The following is a 24,954-nucleotide window of genomic DNA, read 5'->3' on the forward strand; positions in this document are numbered from 1 at the left end:
TACTAGATGCTTGGGATTATAATTATGAATAAATAACCATCATGCAGGTGAGGGATGTTTTCTATTAAAAGGGAAATCACATAGATATATAACTTTGAAGCCACATGGTAAATGTAAGGAATCCCCATGAAAGCATTGCCAGAATTAGATACAGTTGTGGAGAAGAGGTGGGATAATGTGTGTATGCAGTCACAGAACACTCTTCAGGGAGGTTTTTTTTTTTTTTTTTTTTAATGTTTCTGTTCTTAAAATGGAAGGAATAAGAATTCACCAACAACAGGGATATTGCATAGTCTACCGCCTACCCCCTGTCATTATGAGAATTAATTGAATTAACTTGCACTGAGTCTAGAATCTTCTAAAGTCCTAACAAGTGATGTTCTTTTTTCGTGACCTATCTATCAGTGTGCTTTGTTCCTTTCAAGAAAGTATAGAAAAGAGGGATGGGGAAAAGGGAGGTTAGTATAATTCTAATTACCTTTATTTATGATTTTATAGTCTGTAAAATATTTAGATATATGAGTTATTCAATTATATCTAGTAAATAATTTACCAATCAGATTGTTTCCTTGACTTGCTGTAGGTAGAATCCAGAAAACACACACTCTCTCTCTGTCTCTCTCCTCTCTCTCTCTCTCCTCTCTCTCTTTGATACCTGGCATTGAACCTAGGGGCGCTTAACCACTGAGTCACACCCCTAGCCCTTTTTATTTTTTATTTTGAGACAAGGTCTCACTAAGTTGCTGCGGCTAGTTTTGAACACGTGAGCTTCATGCCTCAGCCTCCTGAGTCTCTAGAATTTCAGGTACATGCCACCATGCTAGGCTGGAAGCTTGAACTTTTATCAATTATACCAAGGGAGCTGCAGTAACCAGGTTTTGGGTTACCACTCTGTGCACACAAAATTAAGCATTTAACAATTGTCATGCACTGTTTTGAGTACTTCACGTGTGACTTATTTAGTCTTCACAAAATCCAATGCAATGTAGGACCCACCTATTATTATTCCCATTTTACTGATAGGGAAAATGAAATACAGTTTGGTCTTGTAAGCAGGAACATTCAACAAGTAAACAGAGGAGTCTAGTTCAAACCCAGTCTGTTTCAGAGAGTGTACATCTGAGTATAGCATATGTATAAAAATTCTTAGAAATAAGCTTTCTTGTCACAGAAGACTTTCAAGGTATTTGTGCAGCAAGCAAATAGGTTGTAAAGCACATGAAAGAAAGCCAGCAAACTAGCTAGCCGGTGGAATGTAAGTGGATACTTTTCTACAAGTTAATTTAGCTGAGAAGCTTATAGAATACTGTTTCAAAGCAGAACAGACAGTAGAAGTCAGAAGTCCACATCACTCAGGAGAGGGAAACAGCATTTTGCTAAAGGGCAGGAAGGGTTCTTTCTTTGCCATCTTGGGCATCCTAAGGAATAAAGATGTACTGACTCTACTCTTTGCCTTTTGAGTTAAGTGTGGTGCTCAGGGTTGTGCATGTGGGTCACCTCAGACTCTGTCCTTAATGCTTCTCTCCCTTCTCTCCTTTCACAGTAGATAACTTCTCTTTGAAAAACCTGGCATTTATTACTCTGATTTTGGAGGTCCTGTACACATAATTTGTATAACTGCAAAACTTATCATCCTATCACTTAATTGTTTTGATGGTTTCATGATAAAGGAGGAAGCTCTTGAGCCCTAAAGGAGAGGGTGAGCTAAAATCTGAGCATATAGGATGAAATTGCAACTAGGGGGAAAAATGATATGAAGAACATTATAGAGGCAGTCATGCATATCCAGATTTTAAATAGTGAATAAATTAAGATTCAATTCTATATAGTGTAAACAGATTAACTTTGTCATTTAAGTAAGTTACGTGTAATCAACAAATTATTGGATTTTTCTATAATAGTGTTCTGGCACAAGTAGCATTTGCTTCTGTCTTTTATATGAGTAACTTATTTCCAGAAAAATAGTTCATTCATCTGCGTTTCAGCATGTAAAATTTTACATAACAGCAAAGTACCAGCTATGGGATGTACTGGGAAGAAACCTAGACTAAGTTGAGGACATTTGGAACAAACTGCAAGGAGGGACTTACAGTTGGGAGAGGTGGAGATTAGGAAAAACCCTTTCAGTCTATAGGAATATTTTGTTGGAGACAAATGCTCATTTTCTTATTGCATAAATATGTTTGGGCATAGGTCACTTGGGCAATGTAGGGATACATTAAGGAATTTTGCTGCAGGGAGCACTGATATAGGCAGTCTTGGAAAAGCCACTACAGTTTCTCAATGTCCCTATAGAGGTCTGGTGTATAGTCTCTGTTAGCTCCAAACAAGAAAAATTAAACATACTTTGGTATCACTTTAGTTCTTAGAATGAGATAGTATGTTTTTGAATTGCTCTCACAAAGGGGTACAGAATCTTCCTAGTCTGCTTTAAATCCTTAACTTCTGTTTTCTGGTACCTCAGGGTTAGTGGCCAGTTTTCCTGAGCTCCTGGATTACTGAGCTCCATGGGTTTCAATGAATGGATCACTGTTAGGCCAAAATGTGTTATTGTTTCCTAGGTCCCTTTACCCTCATGGCTGTGTCCGCAGGAGTAGATTCATAATTCTTTTGCCTATTTATCTGGGAACCCATTACTAAGTCAATAAATCTTATCACTGTATTATTTGTGATATTTATTTTTATTTGTACCTTATATTATTTTGTATTATGATATTGTGGGTTTTTTTTTTTTGGAGTGCATCACATTACATTTTATCATTGTATATTTAAACCACTTCTGTATTTTGGAAGTTTATTTTATGTCAATTTTCATAAATATCTTTTACCCAAATTCTTGCCTAAATTTTGGATAACTTTTAGAATATATCCTTATAAATGAGATTTGGTAATGGTTCTTTTAAAAAAAGATTGTACATAATCTCATAATTTCAGGAATATTTGAGGCTGCCTGTTTTATAATACCTGAACAAACAAATCTTTGGTGATGTGATAGGAGACAATGTGTACCAAATTTAATTTTTAAATATATTTTGTGCTTATCAACTAAATTGAATATTTTATGTTTCTACTGATAGTTATTTGGAGGCCTTTTATTACTAGAACTTGAGTATCTTGGGGGACATAAGTTGTGCTTAATTAAATATGTGTGTGTTTTCCGATATTTAAATTTCAGAATTGCTTTATCTTAATTTCTAATGAATTTCAGTTTCTGTGTGGTCAGTGCTTTTAGGTTAACATACATTGTTATATCCATCAATGTTTTTTCCTGGTTTTCAAATAAAGACACCAGGATACTGGCAATTGAAGCGATTTATCTAGTCACACACTTCTTTCAGGGATTCTAAGCCAAATCAGGTATACCCCTTGTCCAGATTTGTTTTGTTATAAAATAGTTATCCATTGTAAAATTAAACACTTCAATAACATCTGTAAAGATCATTAAATTAATGTTAGGAGGAAGGAATATTTAAATGGTACATTTTTAAAATGCAATTATCCACCTGATCATATCCCCACTTCCCATATTACATCACCTTTCAGTGCTTTGGTAAGCAGAGAACTTACTCTAATGATCTTGTTCTTCCTGATTTAATTACCTCTGTGATAAATTTAAACTGCAAGACTCTATAACTGTTTCTACTCAATATCAAAACATCCACTGAGAAAACTGTTGTTATATTCACTTATTTTGCCTGAATTATTTGAAATAGTGGTTGACAAATATTTTCGTAAATGACCAGATGGTAAATACTTGAGGCTTTGTATGCCAAAAGGCATAACCAAGGGTATCATAAATATTTATATAATGAGAGAAATGAATATCTAAAAAATTTATTGACAAATTAAAATTTTATTATAGAACACTGAAATGTGAATTTTATCTAATTTGCATGCATCACGAAATATTGTTCCTTTGATTTTTTAACACATTATATTATTAAAAAAAGTCATTCTTTGTCATGGATCATGGAAAAACAAGCAGTCAAATGTTATTTAGAATAAAGTGTGTGGGTAATCTGATAGAGTACATCTGTCTTTTATATGCGGAACAGTTGTAATTACTATATTTTTGTATTAAATATATTAATACATAAGAATTTTATAAGAAAAATGAAGTTCATTTGTAAAGAAATGTATTTACATTTTTCCAGTCAGCAAATGGCAGAACTAACATTCATTGCCCAGGTTCTTTTATGTGCTGACTGTTATCTCTTTCGTATCAATCATGGAAATCCGCACAATGGATATTAGTCATGATTACTCATCTTAGTCATGATGCTACATGGATTTGAGAAATGTAATTTCCTAAAACATGCTTGTTAGTATAAATCAAATCCTAAACTTACTCTCATTTTCTGATAAGAAGCATTTGATTATTCTCGGAACCCTTAGCAAGCCTTTCTTCTGTAGTTCTTCCTTCCTTGAATAGTAAGCTTTTAAATCCGGTAACATTCAGCATCAAAGGGATGAAATTAAAATTATCTGAAGTTGTAAAGGGAAATAAACATTTAAAGTACCAGGAAAGGGGCATTAGAGTCGTACACCAGGGCACAGCAACACTAGCTCAAACGGGTCCCTATGAACCTTTTTTTCCTGGAACTCCTTGTAATTTGTTAGAATCTCTGGGTCTAGAAGTTGGAACTGCTCTGTTGCCTCTGCACTGTTGGTACCTATAGGGAGCAGGTATGAAAGACTACAATGGGCCTTAGTGTGTCGGGGCAGGGCCTATACCATTGGATCTGCTACCATGCTGTTTCTTAGTTCTCTTGATGTTCAGCTTGACAGTTAAATACAAGAAAGGATATAATTTTAACTCTGCAGAAAAGTAGTATTATTTCTCTTTTAAGGTAACATTTTATAACTTTGCAATATCAGATTAAATATATCTCCCTCCGACTCCTTCCCTGAATGTTATGGTGACATAGATTTGAAAACTTTTGAGTGTGTTCTTTAAAACATATCATTAAAAATTGAACCCATCTGCATAGCAAAGCACAAACATGATAACACCCAAAATAACTTGAACTCAAAGTTACTACATTGTCATTTAAGAAATGATTTTATAACCTAGATACTATTTTGGGCTTGGTTTCTGTCCTAACTCATAGATTGCAGTTGGTAAAGTACTTCTATAAGTCATCTGCTTTCTTCAGGAAAGACTTGAACACTGAGTGGGCTTTCTGCAGTTTGTGGGAATGGTGGTGTTGAGGTAGTATGTTTGTTTAGGTAGGTTTGTTTGCCTTATTCAAGAATAGTTTAAAGGAGGAATCAGAATATGCTAAGGACCCAAATACTTCAGGAATAAATGAATAATGCTGTTTTCCATTTGGTGCTGGTCTTCATTATTTTGTTCGTATCCATTGCACCTTGAGATGAGGTTCACAAAGTGGGCTCAACACTGCATTTGATTTCTCTTATTAAGACATTTTGCAGTTTCTTATTGGTCCAGGAGCATTTATTGACAAAAGTAATAGCACACTAATTGTGGTGTGTACGGGAGTATTGTTTATACTACTACTATTACTACTACTACTACTACTACTACTACTATTATTATTATTTATTTTTTTGTGCATGTATGTGTGTTGTGCTGGGGATTGAACCCAGGGCCTTGTGCATGCGAGACAAGCACTCTACCACCTAAGTTATATCCCCAACCTGCTATTATTATTTTTGTCTTATTCCTTGCTTGGTTAGTTGTTCCCATAAGCTCCATGTATCTTTTAGATATTTATCTTTGCATCTGGTTGTGAGATAAAAATAACTCTATTATTAGAGAGTTTTATATGTTAGTATTAGTGATTTCACTTTAAAAAACAGTCCTGACTTACAAAGTTCTTTGAGGTTTTAGAGGAAAACAGTGCCTTTTTGGAAAGTATGTAGGAAGCAGTTCATGAAATTGCTCCTTTCATCAGTGAAGAAGAAATTAAATATCTGGCACTTTTTAAATGATCAAATTGTTAGCGTGGGTAATACTTTGTGTTGAGACTGATTTCAGTTTGTGTTATTTTTTTCCTTATGAATTGTGAAACGAATACCTCACAGGCATTCATCTGGGAATGTAAGGTTTTCTCCTGTAGGACATGTGTTTGAGTCAGCTGTGGTTGAAGTGATTGCCTTTGGATTCCTGTGTGGGAAGGAGAGAAATGAGGGGGTGGTTTTAGTGCAGTTTCAATGTTGTTAACTCTTAACTTCTGGGGTTAATATTAATTGGACCCCTTAGAGATACCTTTGATGAAGAAGGAGTTCGCAGGGAACTCCTTCACATATTTAGAGTTTGTTGTTGCCTAATAAAAGCACATTGACATGTAAACCTTACATACATTCGCAATTTAGTTTAAATATTCCTTTTTACGAATGAAATTTTGGGTAGTAGTTTTGTGACTTAAAAAATATTGTTTATGTTTAAATATAGCATAATTTTAACACTTTTTGATCTGGGAGACCTGCCTGGGAAATCCTTCAAATGAAGTCTCTGCTCTGATTAGTTTTATTCATCAGACTTTAATACAGTGACAGGAAAGGAAAAGAATTCTATTTAGCTAAGCACGGCTTCGGTCAGTCATTAGTACTCTGAGGCTGGGTGGAAAAGTTAATGGAATTTCTGATAACAAAAGGATAATAAAATAAATCATTAAATAGAAGATTATATTAAATAATCAATATAGAGGTAGAAAGAAATTGTCTTACCTGAGATGATGAAATTGGTGTTTTGTTATTCTGTAATTATTCTCTGTTGACAGTGAATAAATTATACAGAATTACTTCAGAACTTTAATTTGGTAATACAATGTGAACAACGTAAGAAATTGCATTTCTGATGCTAACTTCTTAAGGTTAAACTTGTTTTTAAATAAGTATAAAAAATTAGAATTGTAAACAATAGCTCCTATTTCCCTGGGGGGGGGGAATGAAGGGGAGACAGTGTAAAGTTACTAGTCTCCTTTTTTTCTTTTAAATGATTAATGATCACAACTCTGGGATATTTTGAATTCTAGAAGCTAGTCAGTCAAGGGCACATCTTTAAATTGGAATCTCATTGAATAGTGGGCTCTTGTGAAGATATCATCTTTGTCGTGTTTATATTTTTATCTCTTTACATTTGTATTTTTAATAAAATATTTTCTAATAATATGCATACTTAAATGTAATATCAGAAACTTTTAATATAAATAAAGATAAAACTATAGAGGCTTTTTTTTCTTCAAAAATAATTTTATATTCTAGTGTGTATTTGACATCTTTTTGAATATAGGAATTAAAGTATAAAGCAAATGGCAAAATACAGTGAAAACTGAATGCCTGCTGGGTTCCAGGTACTTTGTTGAAAATCAAGGGTATAAAAATAAATAGAATTTATTCCCGTTCCATTGCAATCTCAAAGTCCAGAATGGGAAGAAATACAAATTCAGAGCATGTTTTCTAATCTGTTAGAAGAGCTCACAATTATGCACACCCATTTCACTAATACACCCATTTATTTAACATATCTTTATTTTGTGTCCTCTGTGAAGAATACAACAAACTGTCTTTTTATGAAGTTTTGGCATTCTAGTGTTGATCCAGGTAGATAGTGCATCTTTATTACCCTCACACAAGGATCATTCTCATTTCTGTTTACTTTATATCCCTGGTGTCTAAAGAACACAGGCACATAGTAGGCAATTACTGAAAGAAATTGGTGGCCTATACCTGAGGTCAGATTTCCTTTCTCTATGGTCAAGGATGCCTTGAACTGGATCAGAAAGGCTAATTGTTGCCTAAGAGAAGATGAGCAGAACATCCTGTGTGGAGTGAGTAGTTTAAACATTGGCATTGGGTAGTTGTTAATATTGAGGATTGACACGAAATTCAGTCAATTAAAAAAAAAAGAATATTGGAATTAAAGTATTATACATGTGAACTTTGGAAAAATTGCAGCTATGTGCTGAGACTATCAAGAGTGTTTCTTTTGTGACTTATGTTATTTTTAATAGATAAGCTTGTCAGGAATTTTCCTTTTAAAGTTCAGTATTAAATAGATAGTATTTTATAACTGAAATTACTGTTTTAAAATGGTACTTGTTAATTATTACTTAGTGGTAGATAATTTAGAAGTTTTTAAATGGGCACGATCAGTTTCTTTCTCATAAGGAGTTTAATCCCAAATGTTTTGAAGGACTCATAGTGCATACTTTCTCTTTAAAATATTGAGAGGCTTGTCAGAAGTGGCAATATTTGAACTTAACAGCTGAAGATATGGTACAAGTACATCTTTTTTTTTTTTTTTTTTTTTTTTTTACTTTAGAGCATCCCAAGTGTCTAGAATTTGGGACTCTTAGCAAATATCAAAGTTAAAGCTTTTTTCCTTGAGGTTTATGTAATATGATATTTGTCCAGTTTTTGTCTTAATTTTTTTATTACACAGTTCTTAGATATTTTTAATGTATTTCTAGTGGAAAACAGAATTTTTGACAAACTGATTTTGCTTAACAAAATATTGTGAATATTTAAATAAACTGCAAACATTTTTTTCTAGAATTAAAAAATGCTTCATAATTTAAAACATCCGATTCATTTTTTTTGAAATTTATCTTAAGATGAATAGAACTTCTTAATAAAAATGACACAAGAAGCTAAGGCATATTGTTACTTATTTATATTCAACTAATTATTTTGTAGTTAACATGATTTTAAATTGAGCATTTTCTGTTATAAAAATTCCATATTTCTGGGAGGATTTGGTTGGTGTTTCACACTAACCAGATTTGGGTACAAATTGGTGTGTTTTTTTTTTGGCCAGTGTGCTTATGTTACAAAGTAACAATTGTATGAAAACAAGGTTATAGGTGACATGTTTTTTTTTTTTAAACCCTCTGCCTGTCACAGTTTAGTCTTGTCACATACTTCAGATCTGCAAGAGAATTATGTGTTAATGAACACAAAAGAGATATTTTAGTATTTGATTGATAGCTATTTCTGAAATGGAACTAATCAAATAAATGGAAAAACAGAGTGAACTTCTATAAATTTAAATAAAATAGGGTTTTAACACACTGCTTTTGATATAAAAAATTTTATTATACATCCTTGAATTTTAAAATTGTGTTCCAATGACTCCATGAATATGCAGAGATAAATGGAACAGTTAAAATATTAGTGAATTAATTTATCTTTGAGATTTACTTTTAACACTCATTTCCATTTTAGGAAGAAATCTCATTAACATATATAAATAAGAATAATTCAGAGACTTCATATGCCATCTCTCATAATAGACTGTGGCTTGAGTTAATGTTTCAGTACAGCTTGGAGTCACAGCCTCAGTCCCATCGAGGTCCCTGATAATCAAAAAGCATTGTGCTTCCAGGGGCCCTCAGACAGCATGAGCAGTAGTATCCATGACAGGGTTTAGTTCAAAGTAATTAGGGAAAACAGTACCAGAAAAGTTGAAATTTTTATATTACAGCTTAATAACACTTGTTATAGGAATGCATGATTTTATAAAAATGTGTAAAGAATAGACTGAGCAGAGATAATGGGAGAAAAGCAAAATGTTTCTAATCAAGGCCGTTACAACAAAGTATGCATACTATTTGGTGTCAGAGCATCTTGTGATTTTGTAAAAATGTTTATACATGATTGGAAATCCAGTGATGGAATTCCAATTCTGGTCTTAGGATTCCCACTTAGTAGTAGTGCATCTGTTCATTAGGACTTCTCCCCTGAATGTGGATGATTTCAGTCCTGTGTCCCAGCACCTGTTGCTGGGAGGTATTTTTTCCCAGTCACTATCCTAAAGCACAGAGAGTTACTGCTTGACATTTTGTAGCTTGAGGAGGGGAGGCTGTCTCTTCAGAATCATTTGTTCCCAGAGGAGAAATGGAGCAAAACAGTTCATTTTACTCTAAGCACTGCTATTTTGGTGGTATTCACATTTGCACAGCATAAAGCTGCAATATTGATTTTTTTTTTTTTGCGCTCACTGGGCTTCCCACCAGTTCTTTCTTCAGTTGTCAAGATTGCAAGATGGATTGTATTACGCTTTGCTTGTTGGGATGTTTTGGTTTTTTTTCTTTGTTGAAATAAAAATAGATTAAAAATAGAGTTTAAAATAAATATCATAGTAATGGTGTGGTTAAAAGTCTTTAATTTAGGGATTTCTTGATGTTGATTATGTTGACTGAGCCATTTATTTGAATACTTGGCCATGTGATGTACTCTTTACTTTTCTGCTCCTCTTCTTCACCCAATACTGAAGGCACCATTACTCTGTCATCTACAATTGGCTGAGTTTCAGATCTTAATTTCATTCTTACTGGATATGTAATCATGGAAAATATAGTCATTCTGTACTTCAGTTTCCTTCTCTGTAAAATGGTGATCACCTATCTGTATGGTTGGTTTGAGGACTTTTAGTTAGGAAATATTTGTAAAGTTCTTAAAGGAACTTGTGTCAATGATGGCACAGAGAATCTTCTTCCCCCCAAAACAAATGTAAAATTGGACAAAATTGTCAAAAGCAATCATTTTGGCCTCTGAAAATTAACTAAAGCCAAACAACTAGTGGGGAGCATACGCTTTTGAAAATCTGTTAGAACTTCCACTATGAGCAGTGGAAGTTGAAAGTGTGAGGCTGCTTCTGCCCCTCATCTCTCATGGTTAGCTGTCATTGTAGTAGCTTCATCAGGAGAAGGCTGGCCTTCCAACACAGTGACTTTGCTGCCAGAGACAGTTGACTTGATTGGAAGTTCAGGGTAGAAACCAAGACCCAAGAGCATTGTCAATGAAAACAGTAGACGCGGTAGGAAATAAACATCTGCCCCTGCCTCTCCCCACATCATAGCTCTTCTACCATTTGCTGTGGTCCAAGTTACAAAGCACTATGCAGGCACCACCAGGAAATGAGGAGCCACTAGATCTTTAATCATTCTTGACTAACTAGGAAGCTGCACACCTGTACAGAGAGGTGTGATAGGGCTGGCAGAAAGCAAATAGCAGGCTGATTTGAAAACTATCTGAACTTTGAATACTCTTCCCAACACTCATATCAGCAGAGTGGAACATTACTATGGGCTCATAGTTTTTGTGCAAAATTTATGTCTGATCATTGGCTGACCACTAAGCTGTACAAAGACAGAGGGTAACTTCTAGGAACCTCGACTAAAAGGTAAAAACAAAGCAACAAGCAGAGATGTCGGTAGCTGTACACAGTGGTGGAGACGGATTTTGTAGATCAAGTCAGGACACTAAAAAGAAAACACAACAGCTACAATTTCTCTGGGGAAAGTAATATGAATCCACAGTTGGTGGATTAATAACAGAATATTATTTGAAATGTATAGTTTTCAAAAACAACAGAAAGTTCACAAAATACACAAAGAAACAGGAAAGTTGATCCATAATCAAGAGAAAAAGCATTCTGTAAAAACTGCTTCTCATGTAGCCCCAGATGATAGATTCAGCAGGAAAACTTTTCAGAGCATCTATTATAAATATGTGCAAAGATTACAGTAAAACTGTGTTAGAGAATTAAGAGGAAACATCATGACAATAACTTAACAAATATGAAATCTCGGTAGAGAAATAAAATATTACTTTTAAAAGGCCTTAGAGAAAATCTTGGTACATCTTAGTTGTTGTTTTATCAGTGCATTATAGATTAACACCCCACCCGTAGCCTCACCCCCAGTGCATCCCACCTTTATCTGAACCTGGAGATTCGAATTCAGTAGGTCTGGAATACAACTTGAAGCTCAGTCATGAAAAGCTTCACTTACAGCCATGTTTATGATCCTGCAAACTAACAACAATAAAAATTAAAGGGCTCAGTTTAAAAATCAAAGAGCTTCATAATCAATTCTGTGTTTCTGACAAAACAGTAAGAATTTTGAATTATGGCTCCAAGCCAGTCTTTTAATAGCACGTTCTAATATTCCTCACATTTTCTAATAATATGATTTATTCTGTTTTATTATGGAATTAAAATTGCAAATCACTTCTGCCTTTAAAGTAGATTGTGCTAAAAAATATTATTTAATGTCACTTGTTTGAGGTTCCATATAGCTTTTTCCACAAATAAATATCAGCTTCTAAATTTGTTTTAATTGAAAGTATTTATATAACAGTACTGATTTAAGCTTAGTTATTTGACAGGAAAGGAGGAAATTGCTGTTGTCTGTGTATGTCTGTCCCGCCCCCATACACACACACACACACACACACACACACACACACACACACACCATCTTTCAAAGCTGGGCTTGCTTACTGCTATTGTCCTGACATTTGTCTGGTTCTGTTTGCTGCCCAGTTTTTTTTTTTTTTTAACTCAAATATTTTGTTTGAGTAATTTTAATAGTTTGCCATGATTTCCTGATGGTTTCCAGGTTTCAGATATCACATTCCCCACCCCACCCACTTCCTGTTCAATCCAGTTACACCTTTAGTTTTCTCAGTAGAACTGAGCATTCAGCCAGGTTTGAGAGTTGCCAGTCCAGACCACACCAATATGTGACCCAATAACCCATTAAGAACATTATTTGTCTCTTGGAAAGAAGGTGGATTTTTGTCTAGGTGACTTTCTCTTCCATTGAATTAGTAAGAAGCATTGTACAATAAGGATTCAGAGAACAGTTTTTGGCATTGGGTTGACCCGAACACAACCCAGCTCTTCAAGCTGGATGTTACTTTTGATTTTGAGTGTCAGGATCACCCAATAGGACACGTGGGATAAGTTATATCATGCAGAGTAACTGAAAGTATAAAGATAAAAATAAAGCATTGTCTTTTATAATAGGAATACTGTAGATGGTGACAACCTAGAGAACTGAAATAAAAATTTCATGCACAAGGGTTTTGATGTGGAGGCTGATCCATAAGTACCTTCCAGGCTGGCATAGCACAGATGTTTGTCCCCCAGAGACATATTTGCTATCCTTGGCTTTCTTTTTTTACCGTTTGTCCTATGTTCTGTCGCTTTAGGGGAGAACCCTATTTGAAAATTGTAATTCAGACTTCAAATTGTAACCTATCATTCTATTCAAGAACTTTTTTTTTTTTTTTGCGGCACACACGAACAGTGGTCGTCTACACTTGACTGGATGTACAATGAATAAATTCACATAGCATTTTAAGTATTTTAATGCACACTTCTCGTCACTTTAGAGCCATACAGGTAGGAAAAATAATATCACGGATGTTTCATCTTCATTTTGCAGATTACAACCCTGAAGCTTAGAGAAATTTTTGCCATTTTGGGTCTTTTAATTGGTTTGATTGGATCAATAATGTTTCCTTTGTCTGTTTAATCCTTTCAGCTATGTCAGTGTCTATAAGTTGAAAAGGTTAACAGCTGTGTTCCACTGTCTTAAGTATCTTACTTATTTTGGGGAAGAACTGCTAAGACAAAGGTATTTTGGGGATAATGATGCTGATAGCAAATTTATATGTATACATTAAACAAGAAAGTATAACAGAACTTGTAATCCATTGCACAAACGAAAAGTTTTCCTTGATTAATGTTTATATATGATATTTGTAAAACTTGTCACTGTGTATACAGTCGATCAAATTTGTCATTTTCCCTTGGATTTACTGAAAAGTAGCTCTTTAGCTTGTGTTTACACTAGATCATGCAGAAAATATTTTGTTTGAGTCATTTTAAAGTATCTTATAAGGATGAGTCCAAGTAAAGATGTATTAAATAAAATTGATAATAAATTTCAGACTTGGAGTTAAATGAATTTCTGACATCTTTTGACTGTAGATGTGAATCATATTACTGGAAAGTGTATTGTTAAAATAGTTTCGCAAATTAATTAAAGTCTAATTTTCTTTTCTTATTTTAAGGTTTCAGCAGAGCAGCTTTACCATTTGGGTTAGTCAGGCGAGAATTGTCCTGTGAAGGTTATTCCATAGATCTGCGCTGTCCGGGCAGTGATGTCATCATGATCGAGAGCGCTAACTACGGTAGGACAGATGACAAGATTTGTGATGCGGACCCATTTCAGATGGAGAATACAGACTGCTACCTCCCAGATGCCTTCAAAATCATGACTCAAAGGTAAATATTCATGTATTTATGGTTGCATTTTGTCTAGTATGTTTATCCAAGTTTGTAGAATTAATGTAATTCCAAAATGAATAGACACAGCCCATATCTCAGTTATGTATGAAACTGAGTTGGATTTTTTCACTACTATTGATTTTTACTTTGTTTTCTACAATATTCAGACTTGTATGTTATTTTAATATACTCTGAAAGAAGGATTATATACTATATATCTTTTATATATTATAAAAGAGAAAGAATAATAATTCAAATGTATTCTTTTTTAGAGCTTCAAAAATCTGAAGTATTTTATATAATAATTAAGAAGGTTTAAATGTTTAGGTCTTTGTCAATAGGTGCTCCTTAGCTTTTTAAAAAAGTAAGCTTTGTCCTGGTGCAGTGGCACATGCCTGTAATCCCAGTGGTTCGGGAGTCTCAGGCAGGAGGATAGCAAGTTCAAAACCAGCCTCAGCAAAAGTGAAGCACTTAGCAACTCAGTGAGACCTTGTCTGTAAATTAAAATACAAAATAGGGCTGGGGATGTGGCTCAATGGTCACATGCCCCTGAGTTCAGTCCCCAGTATCCCCCCTCCCAAATAAATAAATAAATAAATAAATAAATAAACAAATAAATAAATAGTAAGCTTTAGTTTTTTGGTTTTTTAAAAAATATTTTTAGCTCTAGCTGTGCACAATACCTTTATTTAGTTTTTTTAATGTGGTGCTGAGGATTGAACCCAGTGCTTCATTCATGCTAGGCAAGTGCTCTACCACTGAGCTTCAACCCTAGCCCAATCTTTTATTTTTAAAAGCAATTTTAAATTCTAGTAAAAATTGGACAGAAAGTACGGAGAGTTCCCATATAACTCCAATCCTTACATAAGCACAGTACGTTATCAGTATCTTTTACCAAAGCTGTATGTTTATTAAAGTCTGTAAACCTACATACACATCCTTACCCCCCAAATTCATAGTTATCTTGTTTTGTTTATGCTTTTTTTTTTTTTTTGGCGGCGGGGGTGGGGGTGTACTGGGAATTGAACCCAGGGCACTTTTTCCTCTGAGATACATCCCCAGGCTTTTTAATTATTTTAAATTTTGAGATAGGTTTCTCATTAAGTTGCTGAAGCTGTCCTTGAGTTTGTGATCCTCCTTCCTCTACCTCCCGAGTTGCTGGGATTACTGATGTGCACCACTATGCCTGTGATCATAGTTTAATCCCACTAAGAGTCATTCTTGGTGTTTTGCACTCCATGGGTTTTATAAATTGTTTAACAACAGGTGTCCACCATTGTAGCAAACAGAATAGTTTCACTGCCCTACAAATTCTCTGTGCTTTTTCTCTTCCCCTCACCCCTTTTTCCCCAATGACTCCTGATAATTCTTTGTCTTTTTACTATCCCTACAGTTCTATACTGTCATATAGTTAGAATCATATGTAGCTTTTTTAGATTGGCTTCTTTTCACTTAATAATATGCATTTAAGTTTTTGCCATGTCTTTTCTTCCTTCATAGTTCATTTGTTCTTAGCAGGGAGTAAAATTCCATTGACCAGACATTACCACAGTTTGTTTTTCTATTTAAATACTGAAGGGCATTTTGATGTCTTTCAAGTTTTGGCATTTATGAATAAAGCTATTGTAAATATCTGTGTGCAGGTTTTTATTGTGGACATGTTTTCAGGACTTTTGGGTAATTACAAAGATTGTGATTGCTAGGTTTTATAGTGGGAGTACATGTACTTTGATTAGAAACTGTCAAGCTGTCTTCCAAAGTGGTTTATCATTTTGGATTCCCACCAGCAATGAATGGGAATGCTTCTGACTTCACACTCTTGCCAGCACTTGGTACTGACCATGTTTGGATTTAGCCAATGTAATTCGTATGCAGTGGTACTATCTATCTCCTTGGTTTAATTTATAATTCCCTAATGATGGAAGGTGTTATACATCTTCTCATCCATATTGCCCTCGTATGTCTTCCCTAGTGAAGTGTTCATTTAGTCTAAGCTCATTTCTCTAATAGCTTGTTTCTTTTCTTATTGTTAGGTTTCAAGATTTACCTTGTATATTTTGGATAATATTAAAAAAAGAATTATATCTTTTCCAAATATTTTCTTCCAGTTTTTGGACTTCTCATGCTCTTGATCCATAGCTAGAGCAAACATAATAAAACAATACTTTCAAGTTACAGGAGTACATAGTTGAGTATACACTCTATGGATAAAGTCCTCTCAAGAGTTCAGACAACTTCTGGATGTCTTTCCTAGCAGATTGAGCTTTTTTCACTCATGATTGCATCTTAATTTAGAGGAGTATAGAGTGCCATCAATCTAACACATATGTTAATATGGGGAACATATTTCTGAATAGTAACTGGGATTTCTTCTATTTTTAAAGAGCATATCAATAGGGGTAACCATTCTAATAAGATTCTACTTTTTACAATTCAAACAATTCCTTTCTCTTTTATTACCTTGTATGTTGCTTTAGATTATTTTTAAGACAAGGCATAAGGCAGATTGTCTTTTCCTTGAAGTTCAGAATCCCATTCCCACCCCCACCCTCACCTCCCACAAGCAGGAAAATTAAATTTCAGGACAATATAAAATGCGATATCATTGAATGTCTAAGGCACTGTAGTTTGTGTATTGGTTATAAATTGGTTTTTAGCTAACTTTAAAAAGATCACCATTCAATAAGGTAGGAAAAGGAGTCTTAAGTGTGTGTGTACATACACATTCAGATACTATAAAATACCTGAATTCCTGGGTTGAGAAGTACACTTTGATAATTGAATTTGATCAGTTTTATTTCTCCACTAAGTCCTAGTTCATTAACTGCAGAAAATAGTGCGTTATATAGAAACTTGCTACTTAAAATGCTGATACTGTTCATCAGGATTTTTTAAGAAACCAAAAAATATAAGTGTACTTTTGAAAGATTCCCACCAAGATGTTTTTACTTTCAATTCTTAATGAATTTTATTAATAATTAGTCAAAATCTCATTTGCATAAAATAAATTATGTTTTAAATGAATTCTTATTTAAAACATAAATCTTTTATGAACTGTGTAAGTTTAGAATTGTGATCCATGAAATCACAGTGACCTGAAAATCCAAAATCTGAAATACTCAAAATCTGAAATCCTTTGACAGGTTGCAATCAAAACATAGACCCACTCAAAGTATTGTGTAAAATTATCTTCAGGCTGTATATATAAGATACTTTTGAAACATATGCAAATTTTATGTTTGGTTCTTCACAATATCTAGTTGTATATATCTAGATTGGGTTAGGTTTCAAGATTTACCTTGTATATTTTGGATAATATTATTATACAAAGTACCGAAAATCTGAAATGTTTTTGATCCCAAACTTTTTGGATGAGGAATGCTAAACCTGTAGAACATTTTGTACTTAGTATTTCAAAATTTCGGAACTGCTTATGTCAGGGAGACTATAAGATTCATACTCAGAAACAACCATTTATTTATTCTTCACATGTTGATCTGTTTGTTCAGTGCTAGTATTATGAATTAGGCATCTGAAAAGCAGACTGGAAAGAAATAGGAAATGAAGAAGTTCTATTGATGATTACCTATTTTTATTAGGCTAACAAAAAGCAGTGGAAGTTGGTACAACGAAAATGTCTGGAAGAACTGACTTTATGGTCTTGTACATTGTAGCTAATTTTTGTTTGCCTGTTTATATATGCATTTAAGTACACAACAGATACCCAGTCACATATGTCAGACTTATGCTTGCTCATATGAATATCATTACATGTTATAGGAAACGGGCAAAATAAAATGTCAAGTTATTTTCATCATTTATTTTATGAATGTGCAACTACATTTCTAGATATGTGAATGCTTTAGCAAGATCTAGAGATTGTCAGTATTTAAATTCTATGAACATAAGTAGTTGTTCTCTCCACCCTTCTTATCAAAACCTCAAATAGTATATGCTGTTTGAACAGATAAAAGGGCAATAAAACTATTAATGGTTAACCTCCCCTTTTAAGTTGTATTACACAGGGGTTATAATTATTTAATAATCAGAATGACAGTTGAAACAAACATTTTATTTAAAAGAAAGACAAAGTTAAGATGATTTCAAAATTAGGTTCATAAGATGATTTTAAAATTAGTGGTAGCTTATAAGCACCCCAGACTCTGTATGTCAGAACATGAACCTTTAAATAAGACTGCCATTCAGTATAGCATTTCAAATAGCTATAAGAGAAACAAGAGGGCAGTATTTTTGCCCCAGTATTATTGTGAATAGTAATAATAATAGTTATTATGATTATAACCTTTATTTTATCCATTTTTTTTTATGTGGGGCTAAGGATTGAACCTAGGGCCTCGCACGAGCTAGGCGATCACTCTATCGCTGAGGCACAATCCCAGCCCATGAATAATTATTTTTGAAAGTGTAGACTATTTTGGCTCTTTAAAAAACACCGGGCCCCTCATAACTTAGCAAGTTTTTATATTTGTATTCCTCAAAAAATGTGATTTTGTTAAAAAAGTAATGCAATAAAGAGAGAGAGAGAGAATTATTTAATATAGAAGTTTCTCTATGGAAAGCTCAAATAAGAACATTAGTCTTTTTTCATTAAATTTGAAAGCACCATTTTCTGCATATAATGATGGAAATCAAGAAATTTAAGTACCAGTTACAGTATTTTTTGCTTTGCATTTCAAGTTTTTTCATCCCTCTCCTCTACTGTTACCACTTTAGCAGTTTAGAATGAAGTAAATAAATTAACTTGTAATTCATATTTGTGATCATAAAAGTATTTCTATTCACTTCATATTTTCTATTTCCTGTTCAGCTTAAAAGTATAAAACTAAAGCTCTCTTAATAACTGATAGTATACTTTGAATTGCTTGGAATCAGAGGTATTTCACATATTTGATTGTGGAATATATGCACAGATGTTACTAGTTGACCATCCTAATCTGAAAGTCTAAAACTGAAAATTCTCCATCTGAATATTTGAATTTGGAATTTGGAACAGTTCAAAGATTTGATTTTCATATTAGGAATGCTCAAATTTTATGTTTGCTTTTAAATATTCTGAGTAGCTCATCCTAAAAAGTATGAAATGAAATTCTTTCTTAAAATGATTTATATTTTAATACATTACAGAATAGTCACCATTGCAGATTTAAAAAAAAATTTTTTTAGCACTCTCTGAAGGTAATTGTTATGGGGCAACTTAAAATAATAAAATGAATTTTAACATTTTGAATTTATTCACAAAAAATATTTCTGCTCTTACTGTGAAGTAATTGATTAATAAGTAAATTAGAATTTAGCTAAGTAGTGTTGTTCTTTGCAATACTTGAGTACAGTCTAGTAGATGTCTTAAACCAATGTGCTAAATTGTACCCAATGTCCTTTTCTCAAACGATTTATGTTCTTCACTTAAGAATCTGTCCATTATGAGCAAGGTAGTTTGATGTTTTTAATTACACTTTAAAATATGTCCTTAAATTTTTAGCACTTTGGACTAGATACCTAAAAGAAATTAAGTATGTCAATATTTTTTGATTTGTTTTCAATATTGAATGTAAAGTTAAGTTGCATAGATATATTCTGTTTTACAGAGTAATTCTTATCATCTCATGAGTATTAGTGTAGCTTTGTAAATACAAAGAGGCACTAAAATACTAAGTACTAACCAGAAGAAGTTAGTGGGAACAGGTGCTTCAGTTATTCTCTGTGTTAGAAAGGTGTTTTGTGTAATTGATTGAAAGACAGCTTCTTTTGATTGCTTGTTTTTGAATTGTCCCAAGGAAAATAAAGGTATGGCTTAAATTAGGGAATTGGCCTGGTTACTTACACACTTTAAGTCAAATTTTTTTAACACACACAGATTGCAATTGGCTAGCATATCAAAGCATAACTTCGTTAGGCTTCTGCCTTTTTATTTTTATTCCACATATTTTTTATTGGTTCATCACAGTTGTATGTAATGATGGGGTTTGTTGTTACATATTTGTACATGCACACAATATAACTATAATTTGGCCATTGTCACTACCCAGCAAACCTCCCACCCCCAAGCTTTCTTATTAAATAAAATTTTGGTTGTTTAGCCATTCACATGAGTGGTTAAAGAAGAACATACAGAAGAAGCAGACATAAGCAAAAAGTTGATAGTTTCAGGTAAATAGATGATATCATCCAACAATATTATGTAGTTTGAGCATATAGAAGTCCTAGAGAACACCTGTATTTAACAGGTAGAGATAAAATTGCCCTTAAGGAAAATGTCTTATAAGCCTGCTGTGAAGTACAAAGGAGAGATAATTTTTTTCTTGATGTTTAAGATTTCTGATCTTTTTTGGCAGCTCAAATTAATTCTCTCTCTCACCCCCCCCCCCCACACACGATTTTCAAGATAGAAATGAAGAAAATGGTAATCAGCCTTGTATAACTGAGCAAGAATTAGGTAGTAATCTATTCATATGGTACCAGGTAGTGAGTAAATATATGAGTTACAAATTAGAGGCATAAATCAGGGATTTTTAATCCTAGGGGAGAAAGAAAACTATCTACTTTCTAGAACTCATTAATTTAATTAATTTAAGCTAAGTGACAATGCGGTTGGGCTGATGAAAGTAGGCTCTAAGATGTGGGCACCAGATAAATCTGTTTTCTTCCTATACCCCATTCAGTAATTTTCAGTTCTTGACTTTTTTCTCTGTATAAACTGATCAAGGCCTAACCTGTTATTCTATGTATGATAATTACATTTTATTTAACATTTTTAAACCAAGAAATTTTCTTTTGCCCCTGAGGGTTTGAAGGAATGTGTGAATTGTTTTCTTTTGTTTCTTTACATTATCATCATGCAAAGCAAGGCTGGAAAATTTTAAGTGTCAATTACAGCATTTGGTAACAAGTAAGTCTGCCTGGAAAGGACTATGTCTACTGTAATGTGCAGAGTGATCTTTCCCTTTGCCATGCCACCTGCCTGTCCCTGCTACTAGGCAGGGAATGTAACTAGGGACCCTCTATTGGGTGGGAGGTATGGCGTAATTAGGCCATAGCTTGTATTTTTAAAAGGTTACTGAATATCAGTTAGAGATGTACATAAAAGTGGGACTCATCATATTCTAACTTCCTTTCTTTATATTTAAAGAATCCTTGTCATTTTAGACAGTACATTTCATTTCGTCGCTGCATGTGTATTCTCACTGATTTTTAAAACATCCATGGGAAGGAGTGGCAATACATTATAACTTTTCTTACATTGTGAGCCTTTGAAAAAGGTTTGAATTATTTGCCACAGGGGCTGAAATCTGAGATTGTCTATATATTGAGTGATTAATACCTTAGTGAAATTTTATAAAATTGTATTCTTAAATAACTTTGAATTTCAATCGTTACATTTTAATTTTCAGATATTAATAGGTATTTGTTGAAAGTATTTTAAAAATGAGATCCTTGAAAACACACACACACACACACACAGACACACACATCTTTACTATAAGAAGTGATGAACTTCAAAGCTTCTCAGAATTTAGCCAAGAAAATCCATTAAAACACAGTCACAGTTCTGCTGGCGTTCTCCGGCCAACTTCATGATTATAGATTTCAGTTTGTACATACTCTCTTTGACACAGAAGCCTCTCAACTTTTTTATTGATCATTCAGTCTTCATAAAGAAGCTTTGTGTCCAAGTCAGAGGCATATGAAAGAGTTTATTTTATTAATACGTGTTTCCTGATCTCTTTTTATAGGTAACAATAAATATTACATTTACCTTCCTAAAAGGTATTCAGATCACTTTCTTATTAGTAGACTTTTTTGTTTTTCCTGAAGGAAAATATGAGGCTAATCTGTCTATTCATTCAAGCTGATGTTTCATAGTATTTTGGGAATTGGTATATTTTATTCTTACATTATTATAAGTGCTTACTAGTTAGGAATACTCTTAGTATTTGTTCCCTATACTTACTCATTCCCATAGGATCTATGCCTGCTACTTCTGAGAAACTACATTCTTATCCTTATGCTATTTATCCCAAGTGCTTTTATCTATCTATGGTGTCAGGTTTATCAGCCATTTGTCCATTAGGATAGAATACATATGGGGAAAAATAAATAACTGTGATGCTACTAACACATCATTTCCATGTGATGTACTTAGGTTATTTTCTGTTAGTTGATGGATTTCCACTGATTCTCTCACTTGCCACTGAGTTGTTTTAAGACAACTAACTGGAATTACAACCACATATCTTTGGCCAAGGAACTGAGAGGGTACAAGTATAGATTCTTGAGCCTAAAGATAGTAATAAATAACCATTAAAGCTCAAATTGGTATATCTAATTGGACACATTCTTTGCATGTCACTTACTGATGGACATTTAAACCTAACCTCTCATTATAGAAGGGGGGACTATTGGCAGTAAAAAAAACATGACCATATTAAACATTCACATTTAGTGTGCAAGAAAGATTAATAAATTAGAAGACAAATCATCTGAATATCCCTTACAATCTTGCTTGTCAAATGAAGGGAAAAAAAAAGTGGTCACATCAGTGCTTCTGCATCACAGGGTTCTCTGTTTCTCCTTTTAAAATGAAAATTAGTAAAACAATTTCCTTACTAGATAATGAAGACTGAAGAGTATAGATGTGAATTGCTTGTTTTCACAGGTCTTTCCTAATTATAGGTGGGATTTACCTCCTATGTTACTTGGTCAAGGAAGCAGTGCCATTTTCTCTGAGGACATTTATATAACTGGTTTTCAATATAATGTAAGGATTAGTCTATGAAATTTCAGAGGCTTGCATTTGAATAATACCTTAAAACTTTGAGTTTTCTTTTATTTTTGGACAGATGCAGGGTGGGAAGGGTAAGGTAAATTAGTTTTTAAAGCAAAGCCATAATTTTAACTTTGGTGATTGGGCTTCAGTTTTTGTTTTTCATAGTTATCTTTATTGTTGAAAGTGGAGAGGTAAAGAACTAGGATCAAAATCCATAAAAGCGAACATGAACATTTCCTTCATTTGACCTGTAAATTCAGTATATCATCATGATCTATTTATAGTTCTTTTCATAGCCTTAGGGAATATTTATTCCAGCTCTCTCATTTCAAAGATGAATGTTATGAATGGGATGGCACAGGTATTTCTGTGGTACATATATTGTCCTGTATCTTGTAGTATTTTTGTTCAACTAGAACATTCCCTGTCCTCTATCTTGTAGTATTTTTATTCAACTAGAACATTCCCTGGTGTACACAAAAATATTGATTTCTATTTACAAAGTATAAATAAATTCAAATCAATTTATTAATTGATAGAAACTTTATTTCCCTAATTAATATTTCTGAATCAAATGTTTAAAATTCAAATACATTCATTTATTAGCTAAAGAAAATTATTGTGGTCAACAAGGTTTCTGATGGCATTTTACTAAAACATATTTATCTAAATGAAAGCACACAAGAGCTGCTTACATAAGACAATGTTCAAATACCCTTTTGAGTATTTTGTATCTAGGTGTGATTTATTTTTAGTATGTACCTGCTTTCTGAAGTCATACTACTAATAATATAAAAGTTTATCTTACGAGCATCCTTTCTAAAATGTTATGCTTTTAACCACAGTTCTAGAGAATAATAATGAAATTTATTTTAGAATTTCAAGTCAAAGCCTAGTCACAAATTTTCTTTTCAATTTTTTTTCCTTCTATTTCAATAACCCATACTCTCTTAGGCCAGTACTACTAAAATATAATGCATATTTTCTGCCAGTTTTAAATTAGAGAACAAATGGACTAGGGAAGTAGCTCAGAGGTAGAGTGCTTCCATTGTACATATAAGACCCTGGGTTTGACCCCAGCAACCCCCACCCCACCCCCACCCCACTCCTGAGAGAGAGAGAGAGAGAGAGAGAGAGAGAGAGAGAGAGAACGAATTCAAGAATTTAGAGGTTTTTTTTTTTTTTTAAAGCATGCTGTACCGTTTTCAAACACTTTTTTAATGTTGTCGATGGATATTTATTTATTTATTTATTTATTTATTTATTTATTTATTTATTTATTTATTGTGATGAGACTCAAACCTAGTGCCATGCAAGCTCTCTACCACTGAGCTTCAACCCCAGCCCACAAATTTATGTTTATTATCGGGAAGATAATAATGCTGAATATATATTATTTGGTACATGTAATTATTTAATGAATAGTAACAAAATACGATTTAGGATTTGTTTTGTATTTTGTTTTGTTAAGGGTTGAACTCAGAGGCACTCTATTACCAAGCCACTTCCTCAGCCCTTTTTATGTTGTATTTTGAGACAGGGTCTCCCTAAATTATCAAGGTTGGCTTCAACTTGAACCCTGTTGGGATTACAGGTGTGTGCCACCACACCAGTTTAAAATTGATAATTTTTTTATTCTAATTATTCTTGTACATTTAATGAGATTTCTAAGTAAATAAAATGACCATATATTATTTGGTACACAAAACATCCTTGGTCATTGTTTTATCCCAAATCCCTGTATTTTTTCTTATTAATAGTTTTAGGAGAAGGGTAGCAGGGGTGAATCAGTGTCACTCTTAATAATTCTTTACTATCTAATTTTATAAATCAAGAGTGAAGAAGATTTACTATTAAGATACATAAAAATAGTTAAATTGTCTCTTATGTTGTAATTAAGTTTCTGTATATCATATACTGAAATTGTAAGCATATATACCATAACAGCAACACAACAGTGGCAATAAAAGAAAACACCCAGTATCTATATTCTAATTTATGCATAGTTTAAATAAAATTTTTCTGAGTAATTTAGGTTCTGATGGCATTTTACTTAGCACATAGTAATCTGTCTTGCAGATTTTAATGGTCCATTCTTCTTACTTTACCAAGTGTTTTC

The 24,954-nt window shown here is 33.3% G+C and overlaps 1 protein-coding gene across 5 annotated transcripts in view; it reads left to right on the forward strand.

Annotated features, from left to right (window-relative positions):
• The window catches only part of Adgrl2 (adhesion G protein-coupled receptor L2), a 184,023-nt gene that overhangs the window by 85,220 nt on the left and 73,849 nt on the right, over positions 1-24,954 (forward strand). For all 5 annotated transcript variants that reach the window (XM_077791513.1, XM_077791515.1, XM_026405090.2 and 2 more), the window contains exon 3: positions 13,834-14,047. In XM_077791513.1, the coding sequence (XP_077647639.1) occupies positions 13,834-14,047 (214 nt within the window). The remainder of the gene's footprint in view (positions 1-13,833; positions 14,048-24,954) is intronic.

This window comes from Urocitellus parryii, chromosome 11 (genome assembly GCF_045843805.1).
Source record: "Urocitellus parryii isolate mUroPar1 chromosome 11, mUroPar1.hap1, whole genome shotgun sequence".
Taxonomy (NCBI): Eukaryota; Metazoa; Chordata; class Mammalia; order Rodentia; family Sciuridae; genus Urocitellus; species Urocitellus parryii.